Raw genomic sequence first — 12,303 nt, 5'->3', positions numbered from 1 at the left:
TGAAGAACTGGTATTAAATTTTTTTTCCCCAATATCTTCATGACATTCAAAACTTTTAAAATATTTGGTAGAACTTGGCAATGAGGCCGCTTTGGCTTGTGCTCTTCTTTATGGGTAGTTTACTTAGAGATTACTAAGTCCATCTCTACTTGGTATGGCATGTTCTTCAAATTTTCTGTGATTTATTGATATACAGTTATTCGTAGTATTGTTTTTTAATCCTTTTTATTTTTGTATGGTCATTAGTAGTGTCTCGTTCATATCTGACCTAGTCGTTTAAATCTTTCATCTGGGTAAAGTTTGTCAATTTTGTTAATCTTCTCAGTGAGCTTTTGTTTTTATTGATTTTTTTCCCTCTGTTTTTCTGTCTCTGTTTCATTAGGTTATGCCCCATCTTTTTAATTTCCTTTCTTCTGACTATAGGTTTAGTTTGCTGTTCTTTTTTCAATGTGTTAAGGTAGAAGATTAGGTTATTAACTTGAGATACCTCTTCTTTTTAAATAGAGCTTTTACAATTATAAATTTCCCTCTACAGGTGCTTTAGCTGTATTCCATAAATTTTAGTATATTTTATCATTTTCATTAATCTCAAAGTATTTTCTAATTTCCCTTTTGATTTCTTCTTTAACCCATTGGTTATTTAGGAGAGTGTTAATGTTCACATATTTGTTAATTTTCCAAATTTTTGTCTTTATTATTTCTAATTTTGTTTTTGTCAAGAGTGTACTTGGAATTCTTTCAGTAGTTTTGAATTGTTCTAAGCTTGTTTAATGGCCTGACATGGTCTGTCCTGCAGAATGTTCTATGTGCAGTTGAGAGGAATGTATATTCTGCTGCTTTAAGGTGGGAGATGTTTTATAGATGTCCTTTAGGTGTAGTTGGTTTAGAACTTCTTTTAGAGTGTTGTTCAGGTCTTCAACTTCTTTCTTTGCAGACAGTTCTGTCTGGTTGGTCTATTATTATCTATTCTTGAAAGTGGAGTATTGAAGTCTTGTAACTATTATTGTTGTATTGTCTATTTTTCCCTTCATTTCTGTCAGTTTTTGCTTCATGTGTTTTCAAGCTGTGTTAAAATGTATTTTGTTTTGTATCAGCATAGCTATTTGAGCTTTCTTTTGATTTTTCTTTGCATAATATTTTTTCCCATTTTTAAATTTTCAGTCTTGTTTATATCAGTAAGTTTAAAGTGTGTGTCCTGTACACAGCATACACAGCAGTTGGATTTTGTTTTTTTTTTTAATCCAATCTGAAATTCTATTCCTTTTATGGATTGCTTAATCTGTTCACATTGAGTTTCATTACAGATGTAGTTGGTTTAGCAGCTGCCATTTTAATTTTTGTTTTCTGTGTCTTGTGTCTTTGTTTTCTCTTCTTTCACTGCTTTCTTTTGCATCATGTGAATTTTTTCTAATGTGGCATTTTAATTTTTTAAAGATTTCATATACATATACATGTATGTATATGTGTGTACATGTGTATATATGTATATGTATATAGCAACAGAGAGATTTTCTTAGTGTTTGCTGGGGCTTTCCATATACATATTATTAGAATAAGCTTTAGATTTACACTGACTTAATTCCAGTGTGATATAGAGGTGTTATTTCTGTATAGCTCTATTCCTTTTTCTCTCTTTTCATGGTTATACATATTACATCTATAAATGTTACAAATCCAGCAATATATTATTATGGTTAATACTTTATGTACTTTTAAAAAATTATTTATTTATTTATTTATTTATTTATTTATTTTATTTTTTTTTTTTTTTTTTAATGAAGTCTACTATGTTGCCCAGGCAGGCTGGTGTGCAGTGGCACAGTCTCAGCTCAGGGAAACCTCCGCCTCCCAGGTTCAGGTGATTCTCCTACCTCAGCCTTCCAAGTACCTGAGATTACAGACTCACACCACCACACCCAGCTAATTTTTTGTTTTTTTAGTAGAGATGGTGTTTCACCGTGTTGGCCAGACTGATCTCAAACTCCTAACCTCAGGTGATCCGGCTACCTCAGCCTCCCAAAGTGCTGGGATTATAGGTGTGAGCCACCATGCTCGGCCACTTTTTATTACTTTTAAAGCTTATAGAAGAAAGGAAAGCACGTGTGTATATATCGCTTTTGTTATATTAACCTTCTTATTTATCATTTTTGGTTTTATTTGTTCCTGTGAATTCAAGTTACTCTCTGGAGTTACTGCCTTAGTCTTATACAGTTTTGCTCCCACCTACCTCCATTATGCTGTTACTGCCAAGATACTACATTTTGATATGTTACAGGCTCAATAATACAATGTAGACATATTGTTTTATACAACTGCTTTTTAAATCATTGAAGAGAAAAATATTTTTATTTCTATCTTTTATAATTATATAATTACCTTTACCAGTGTTATTTTGTTACGTAGTTTCAAATAAATGTCTAGTATTACTTGATGTTAGCCTGTAGAACTTCTTTTTGTATTTCTTATAAGGTGGGTCTACTAGAAACAGATTTTCTCAGTTTTTAGTCTATCTGAGAATGTCTTTATTTTGCCTTCATTTTTGAAAGGTAACTTTGCTGGATATAGGATTCTTGGTTAACAGTTGTTTTTTCTTTGAATATGTCAACTCATTGCTTTCTGGCCTCCATTGTTTCTGCTGAGAAACTTTCGCTGTTAGTCTTGTTGAAGTTCCCTTGTAAGAGATTAATCTATTTTTCTCTTGCTGCTTTCAAGATTTTCTCTTTTTGGTTTGGCTTTCCGCATTTTTATTATAAATGTATCTGCATAGAAAGTGACTGAACTTCTTTGCCTTTATCCTACTTGAACTTTATTGAATTTTCTGGCTATATAGATGAATTCTTTTTTTTTTTCCAGTAAATTTTGAGAAGTTTTCAGCCACTATTTCTGGTTTTGTTTTGTCATTTTTAGAGACAGGGTCTCACTCTGTCACCCAGGTTAGAGTGCAGTGGTTCAGTCATGGCTCCCTGCAGCCTCAAACTCCTGGGCTCAAGCAATTCTCCCACCTCAGCCTCCTGAGTAGCTGGGACTACAGGTGTGCAGCACCATGCCTGGCTAACTTTAAACAGTTTTTGTAGAGACCAGGTCTCATTATATTGCCCAGGCTGATTTCAAACTCCTAGGCTCAAGCAATCCTCCCACCTTGGTCTCTCAAAGTGCTGGGATTACAGGTGTGAACCACTGTGCCCAGGCCGTTATTTCTTTGAATATTTTTCTGCTCCTTTCTCTAAACCTCTCCTCTGGAACTTCCATTATGGGTATGTTGCACTTAATGGTGTCCTATATTCCTCTGAGGCTTGGTTCATTTTTATTTGTTTGTTCTTGCTCTGTGCTTTGGATTGCATAATCTCCATCAATAGTCTATCTTCAAATTCACTGGTGATATTATCTGCCAGTTCAGATCTACTGTTGGGCCCCTCTAGTAATTTTCCTCACTTCAGTAAATAGACTTTTAAACTCTAAAATTTGCTTTTGGTTTCTTTTTATATTTTCTATTTCGTCATCGATATGTTCTATTTGATACAACATTGTTATTGTATCTTTTACTTCATTGATTGTGATTTCCCTTGATTCTTTGAATATATTTATAGTGGCAACTTTTAAGTCTGTTTACCCTAACATCTGATCACTATTATAAGCAGATTCTGTTGCCTACTTTTTTCCCTGTTTTATGGGTCATAACTTTCCTGTTTCTTTGCATGTCTCTTTTTTGATAATATATTGTAGTAACTCTAGGTATTGCCTTCCCTGCCTCCACCTCTTGCAGGCCACTGTTGTTATTTCCTTGTTTATTTATTTAGTGTTGGGCTGGATTATTTGATAGAAGTCTCTACGTCTTACCCCCTATAGTGTTTAGCCTTTTAGTTTGTTTCTGGGGTAGAGTTGGGGGTCACAGCCCTGGTTATGCCCACAGTCACCCTGAGATGACAATGGTTTGGACAGGGGTCTCTATGACTTTACCTTTCTCTGGGCATACCCAACAGTTAAGCTCTATTAGCAGGAGGACTCCTCCCACTATCATTTTTAAAACCAGGTTCTCTTCTGCAAACTCTCTGCTGTACAATTTAGCCTATATCTCCAAGGAATACAGATCTACCAATTGTATTTCACCACAGCCTCTGCTGTTTCTGAAAGTTAATCTTAGTCTTGAATTTCCTCAGGCTCTGTTACAAATAAAATCTGGTCCTTTGGGAAGATATTAAGAGTTGTCTGTTTTAAGGCCTATTTCTTCACCCAGGCAAAATCTCTGAGTCAAAATTCTAAAATTGGGGGTAGGGACAATGCACACTTTTCTCTGAGTAACATCCCCGCTTTAAAAGCTGGGGGATAGGCGGAGGGTTGGGGTGGAAGCCTCAGGTATTTTCATCTTGCCTCTTCCAACATGGACCCATTGCCTTATGAACCAGGGGAAGGGCTGTTGGGGCCCTTTTTCTCAGCAGCACCACACCAAGATAGAGCCTCTGGCCAACCAGTAGAGGCTAGATGAATGTAGGGGAGCCTGTACCTTTCAGCCTTACTTGCAGAGGACTTAGCAGCAGCAACAGGTAGGTGGGAGGAGGATGAGAAATGTTCACATCCTGCCCCTCCTAAAAGTTAGCCCTCTTCAACTAAGAGCTGCAGGGATACTGAGCCCTTCTGTATTTTTGGCTTCACTAGTCTGGAGTTTCTGTTTCAGTGAAGTGGGAAGAGTGAGGGAGGGAGCGGTCTTTGTTCAGATATCAAAGACTTTAATGAATTTTAGAGGTTTTTTTGGACTAGATCTTTCTTCACTTGATATATTCCCTTATGATGTTTCCAGAAACTTTAAATGATTGGTTTTTCATAATTTTTTCCAGTTGCTGGGGAGCAGGCTTGTGGATCACACTGTCATGCTCTGGTAGTCTGAGGTTCAGGAGAGAAAAATTATAGCTAACATAATTACAAGTATGCATACACACACAGAAGACATATTTTTTAAAAATCACTTGCCTCTTTTGATCCTAAATTCATTCATGTGACTGTCTAACTATAAAGGTAGAATCAGTCGATGAGAGTTCTTTTAGGCAAAGATAAAATGAGGATTAGAGAGGAACACATTCATTTTTTTCTGTTTCTATTGGTGGTGAAACTAATTTTTCCATTTCACTACTTGAATTTGTTCACTAAAAATGTGAAGTACATTTTTATTAATTTTGGGATCTAAGTCAGAATACAAATCCAAAGATTTTTGTGGCCAGTAGAGCTTGCCAGAGGCAGAGGGTGTATACAAACCAACAAAGAAAACTTAGAAGCATTTTAAATAAATAAAAATGTAATTGTACTTGTCATTGTTATTTTAAATTGCTTGTTTCTTTGCGTTCTACAAGCTTGGGATTACCAAATTGTGTTTTAATTAGGTAATTTCAGTTTATAGCCAGAAATTAGCCACACTTTAAAAGGAATAAAGAAAAGCTGGGAAAAACAAGTTCAGTTATACTGTTAAGAAGTAAAAATTAGGACTTATAAACAAAAATCTAAATTAAGATAATAGAAGACTTGATCCGTCTTTACAGAGTGCAAAACTGAAGCAAGTTAGCTGAGAAAAAATTAATAATCTTAGGAAATACTTTTAACATCAAATTTTCATTTAATGTTACAGTGTAGATGGTTTCCTATTGTGTTTCCATAGTAACACTTGAGAATATTTCCATAATGCTATAAGTTGGTTTTAGTAGCTCTGCATAAATAGATGATTATGTATGATATACTTGAGTTAAAATAGTCACTTCTGTGATTGTTGTATCTTACAGAGAGTATTAAATTTATTAATGAAATCTACAAAATTGGGACCAAATCCAACAACAGAGTTATCTAGAAACATTAAAGATTGCTCATATGCCTGTGGGGTTTTTTTTTTTCAGATACTCACATCTTCCTAGCACTTTGGAGCTAATTCATCTATCAAATTGTGTTATGCATCTTATTCAGAGGGTTTTTTTCCTCCTCTGTAAAGCTAATATGATAATCATTGAGTCTTCTTATAATCATTGGCTCCTTAGGAAGACTTGATAGTTGATCATAGCTATTTGTTTAGCTCATTGTTTGTAAAACTCATTTCATAATGACTGAACACAATCTTTGCAGATAAAAATAATCTAATCAAAATACTATCTTCATCTGTGCTTTGTGTTTAAACTAAGGAATGTTTTGCAACTTCCTTTAACCACATTTTGAACTAATGTATGCTGAGAAAAAGTTTTTCTTTCATATTGTAATAATAGAGCGTATACTTTGAGGAAATTTGAACTTGATTTAAAATAATTGTGATTTCTTTTTTCTTTGAAAATACGTTTTCTTGTTAAACTATTGGTAGTTTATTGCAGAAATAGATTGTAGAAATGGATTCATTGTCATCTATTGACAGATTTTCATTTTTTTAGTAGGAACTGTCCTGGGTGGAGGCCACATAGTCAAGTCATTGCCATATAACTTTCCTTTTATGTATTTTATGCAAAATAGATTATTTAAATATTTTTAAAAAGAATTCTGTACTGAAAAAATATCTTCTGTTATTGCTTGAAAGATACTACTCAAACATACATTATCATAGTGCAGAAGTAGTGGTGAGATCTTAGTAGTTGTTAGATCTTCAGAATTATAGCTTTATTACAGAATATTAAAGACTAAAAGACAATCAAAATTGGAACCACATTATAGAAATGCTAGCATAATAAGCAATAAAATAATCTCTTCTCAATCTATCTTTTATGTTATTTAGAGTGATTTGAAGATACAAATTAATTTTCTGACACTGAAAATTTTAGTTTCTTAACATTATTAGAAACATTCTGTGACACACTTGACAGTGCTTGTACTATTAAATTAGAATTTATAAATAGAAAATTTATAAATACAAAGTTATTTCTGTGTTTTCTCATCCAGTGGAACATGTTGAATCCAGAGAGACAGTTTTCGTTTCATAAAATAAATATGTATTACACAGTTTGTGTCAGTCATAATGCTAAATGCTGAGAAAATAGTTCCTGTACAGATGGAACTATTTGTGGGCCAGTTTCTTAAGAATGAATGAACATCTTCTGTTTTGTTTTTTAGCCTAACTCTGGTGAACTGGATCCTTTGTATGTAGTAGAAGTACTTCTTCGCTGTAGCAAAGAGAGCTTGAAAAATTCAGCTACAGAAGCTGCAAAACCAGCTAAACCTGATGAGAAAGGAGAGATGCAGGTTTGTTCATAACTTTCTGTCTTCAGATTTCAGATATTCTGTAACTTACTTATAATCACCAAAGTTCTCCAATGTGATGGTAATGAACATACTATCATGATCTCTAAATCAGAATTTTTCAAGGTATTTTAAGGTATATTTAAGGTAAAGCCATCTAACATATCAGTAGGATAATTAATGAGATTTGTTTTATTTTTCTTTTATCAAGTTACAAGATAAATCGTGACAAAGTGAAAGAAAAAGTATTCAGTCATTGAAATTTTACATGAATGTGGATTTTACCAGGGCTGTAAAGATTTTTCGTTATCTTTGCTTGTGACTGAGTGATTTTACAGTCTGAATCCATTCATGCTGTTTATTTCCCATTCCCGTGGAAATATAGGCAGTCCTGATTTAGGATTTTTTGACTTTACAACAGTGCAAAAGCGATAATCATTAAGTATTATAGAACATTAATACATTAATGAGATGATTAATACATCAATACATTAATGAGATTAATAGGCTTTGTGTTAGATGATTTTGCCCAAATGTAAGCCAGTGTAAGTGTTCTTAGCACGTTTAAGGTAAACTGCACCAAGTTATGTTTGGTAGATTAGGTGTTCATGTATTAAATACGTTTTTGACCTAACAATATTTTCAACTTACAACTAGTTTATCAGAACATAACCCAATTTTAAGGAGGAGGCTCTGTAATGACTGAAGCATTATTTTAACAATGAAAAATTTCTACCCAAATTTCCTTAGTTAAAATCATTTAATTTACATGTGCTTTTATTAAATGTAAAATGTGGCGTACTGGATAGGTCTTTTACAAAAAGTCATTGCAATGAAATTTGTTATTATGAGATTGGTTTGTAGAAAGTAAAATCTACCACTGTAGTATCATAGACTTCTTCTTTGGATCGATAAATTACGGGTTTTGGAGTTGGCAGTATTTTTAAAAAGACAATTCACTGTAACATTTTTAAATGACGATTTAAATGTTTATTTATAATTCTGAATATTACCTAAACTTTGGCCTCCTTTTCTTAGTCTTCTAATTTGTTCACCTCTAGAATTCCACCACCAAGTGAAACTTGTGTGATTTTTGTTTTTTTCTAACATTTATTTTACTGACTGACTGCCTAACTATAAATGAGGCTAAAACTCCCACAGTTCGGCATATACTCATTGTCCCCAAAGGGCCTTTAGGAGTTATTGCAAGTTGGAATAGCAAATGTGTGCCACACATCTCAACATTCTCCCTTTCTCATGGCAGACATTGATAGTAAGGCACAGCACTCTCACACTGAAAGCTCAGATTCTTCCAAGAAAATTATATAGGCAGTCCTGAAACCAAGGCAAAGTGAGGACCTTTCCTCTGCTCCTGTAGCGTTTTTTATTATGTTTATTTCAGTCTGTGCTGCTAAGGAAATTGGCAAGAGTTTTCCTGCTCTCCCAGAGTTTATTCTTGTTACTTGTTGTCATTGGTTTGTTTTGTGATTTCTGAATTCTTTTAAGTCTGTATTTTTAAATTGTGTGTGGCCACAAAGATCTCTGCTTGGTTAGTTTAATGGTCAGCTCATAATTGTGCAGAGACTTCCTTAAATGTCTGCAATCATTAAGTTCTCCTGTCTGGCTGGGCGTGGTGGCTCATGCCTGTAATCCCAGCACTTTGAGGGGCTGAGGTGGGTAGATGACTTGAGGTCAGGAGTTCGAGACCAGCCTGGCCAACATGGCCAAAACCCATCTGTACTAAAAACGCAAAAATTAGCCAACATGATGGTGTGCGCCTGTAGCTTCAGCTATTCAAGAGGCTGAGGCAGGAGACTTACTTGAACCCAGGAGGTGGAGGTTGCAGTGAGCCAAGATTGTGCCACTTCACTCCAGCCTGGGTGACAGAGCAGGGCTCTGTCTAAAAAATAAAAAAAAGTTCCCCAGTCTTTATTTAGAGGCTTTGTATACATATTGCAGCAAGCCATCAACCCTCAGCTACACAGTTAACAACATTACCTTAGCCGCTTCCTGGATGTACAATTTCATGGTCAGACAGAAGTGAAAGCTTAGAGTCTTTTCAGGGCTTTCTTGGGCATGCACACAGCCCTGGTCATGGCCTTCTAGATTTCCAGAAATGTGTGGGAGCTTTTCTAATTCCCCATGAATGTCTTACTCCCCAGCTTTTCCTTTTAAGCTTTCTGGTTAACCTGTTGTTTGTCCCAGCTGTCGTTCACAACCTCAGGCAGCCATGGTGTTAAGCAGTTGCTTCTTACTACTTTTGACAAACACATCCAGGAAAAAGGTTTGCACTGGTAAGCTCTCAGTCAGGTCAAATAAAAAACAGCCTTGTGAATGGAGTCTTCCAGGGAACCACCAGACAAGAATAATGACAATTCTATGGGAATAGGCCTTTGAAGAGGTTCCACCCTATTCTCTCCCCTCCAGTGGCTGCAATACTGGTTTTCAGTGGGATTTACTCTTTGGTTTTCAGGCTGTTAGAAAGCTGAGGAGTGGGAGATGGAGTAGGATAAGTTAAATTTGCCACAAAGCTTGCTGTTCTTACCAAAAGTCAGCATTTTTCTTGAATATATGATCACTGAATTCCTACAAGCCTTTGGTTAATTTCCAGAATTCTGAAGAAGTTGATTTTGACAAGTTTTCTCAGTGTTGGCATTGCTTTTATGGAGAAGAGGATTTTTGGAGGTCCTTACTCCACCATTTTCACTGACATACGTCCAGTTTTTTAATAGTGAATTAATCAATAGCACATTGGATAAAATAACTGTGTCTGCCATTACTTGATTAAAATTCAGTTGGTTCAAAAAACAACTTGCTTGTTTGAATGAAAAATTCAAAAACCATGTTTCAGCTGATAGTCTTGATTTGAAGAAATTATATAGCTTGAAATGTATTTAAAATGTATTGACTTAAAACTTACTTCTTATATTATCTACCACATTTGCTTATTTAGGGGAAAATTTAAAAGATTTAAAAGGTCTAAGGATAAAAATACTTCCTGTTATTGGTATTCTAGCAAGTTTCCACTGATTGCTCACATGGTTATTTGGACTTATAAAGACGCATCATGTTGAACCTGAATTCTGAGTTATATCATGAAAGTAATTGGGTTTAGAAAAATGAATAAACTGCCATATGCAAATATTACGATGTTTTAAAATATCTGAAATTTGATGTTTATAATTTCATGACAACTATACATTCAATTTTTAAGCATTTAACTTCTTGTTTATAAAATGTCATGTTTCTAGTTAGGGAACTCTTAGGATTTCCCTTTTCTGTGCTTTAGGAGACATTTATAAATGGCCTTTGTAATCTGTTTCCTGTCATTAAAGTGTTAGTTGACCATTTCTTGGATGGAGTTTATTATGGAAAGCAGCCTTTGAAATTGGACAGTTTTTGTCTTCCTTCTGAATCTCGTCTTCACAAAATGGTTTTACTCTGTTTTGAAGGAAATTCACAGATACCTGTGCATATTGAATTCAACTACAGGTATATAAAAATATTCTTTCTAAAGCCAAGTGAATCATTTTTAATTTTTCTACCTTTTTAGATGTACCTTAGTGCATACAGATTGTGCATCTTTAACTCTGGATGCTGGCTATGTGGTATTGATAATTTTTCATGTCCTGAGTCTTCTCTGTCCAAACAGTGCATCAACTGCTGGTTCACAAATTGGTGGCCCAAAACCCAGTGCAGCTTACAGAATGTTGTTTCTAAAATGAATTAGACCAGCAGTCCCCAGTCTTTTTAGCACAAGAAACTGGTTTCATGGAAGATAGTTTTTCCATGGATCAATGTGGAGCAGGGGTGGTTTGGGGATGAAACTGTCCCACCTCCGATCATCAGACCTTAGATTCTCATAAGGACCAAGCAACCTAGATCCCTTGCATGCGCTGTGTTTGCACTGCTATGAGAATCTAATGTTGCTGCTGATCTGACAGGAGGGGGGAGCTCAGGCGGTAATGCTTGCTCCCCCACCACTCTTGCTGCATGGCCTGGTTCCTAACAAGCCACAGACTGGTACCATTCTGGGACTTGGGGACCCCTGAATTAGGGAGTTTGGAAGTAAAAATAAAAATGATAGTAAAGGACTGGGCATGGTGGCTCACACCTGTAATCCCAGCACTTTGGGAGGCAGAGGCAGGCAGATCACCTGAGGTCAGGAGTTTAAGACCAGCCTGTCTAACATAGAGATGGTGTAACCCCATCTCTACTAAAAATACAAAAATTAGCCAGGCATGGTGGCAGGTGCCTGTAGTCTCAGCTACTTGGGAGGCTGAGGCAGTTGAATCATTTGAACCGGAGGTGATGGTTACAGTGAGCCGAGATCGCACCGCTGCACTCCAGCCTGGGTGACAGAGTGAGACTCCATCTCAAAAAAAAAAAAGATAGTAAAGGATTATAACCATATGAAAATAAAATAATCCATGAATCCAGAAAGAGATATATAAAATATAAAAGAAATGGCCGGCCATGGTGGCTCACGCCTTTAATCTCAGCACTGTGAAAGGCCAAGGTAGGCGGATCACTTGAGGTCTGGATTTCGAGACCAGCCTGATCAACATGGCGAAATGCCATCTCTACTAAAAATACAAAATTAGTTGGGCATGGTGGTACATGCCTATAATCCTAGCTACTCAAGAGGCTGAGGCAGGAGAATTGCTTGAACCCGGGAGGTAGAGATTGCATTGAGCCGAGATCATGCCATTGCTCTCCAGCCTGGGCAACAGAGTGAGACTTCATCTCAAAGAATAAATAAAATAAAAGTTAGAAAAGTCACCATTAGGCAACTACCACAAATAATAATTGACTATGGCAAGAATCATCCATGGATGCTGAAACTAGTAAACTGAAAGTTTAATGAAGAAGTGATATTTCCAAAGTCTCTAAAGGCTCTCCCTACCAATTTCTTAATTGTAGAGAGTAAAATAGTAAATAATACTATAATAAAGAATCCTGCAGATAGCACCTTAATCAAATGATCAAAGTGATCAACATTATCTCTAATAATGTTGACTAGTGGACTGAGTAGAACAGAACATGACTTCTACCAAAAATGCATAATCTGAATCTTACGATTCCTCATGACTAGAGAAACCCAAACTG

At 35.6% G+C, this 12,303-nt stretch overlaps 1 protein-coding gene across 1 annotated transcript in view; it reads left to right on the top strand.

The window, feature by feature from the left end:
* MTREX (Mtr4 exosome RNA helicase) overlaps positions 1-12,303 on the top strand; it is a 126,627-nt gene that overhangs the window by 76,571 nt on the left and 37,753 nt on the right. The window contains exon 19 of the mRNA XM_011771936.3: positions 7,069-7,197. Within this exon, the coding sequence (XP_011770238.1) occupies positions 7,069-7,197 (129 nt within the window). The remainder of the gene's footprint in view (positions 1-7,068; positions 7,198-12,303) is intronic.

This window comes from Macaca nemestrina, chromosome 6 (assembly GCF_043159975.1).
Source record: "Macaca nemestrina isolate mMacNem1 chromosome 6, mMacNem.hap1, whole genome shotgun sequence".
Lineage (NCBI taxonomy): Eukaryota > Metazoa > Chordata > Mammalia > Primates > Cercopithecidae > Macaca > Macaca nemestrina.
Note: the sequence above shows the minus strand (reverse complement) of the source record. Positions and strands in the feature narration are given on the sequence as shown.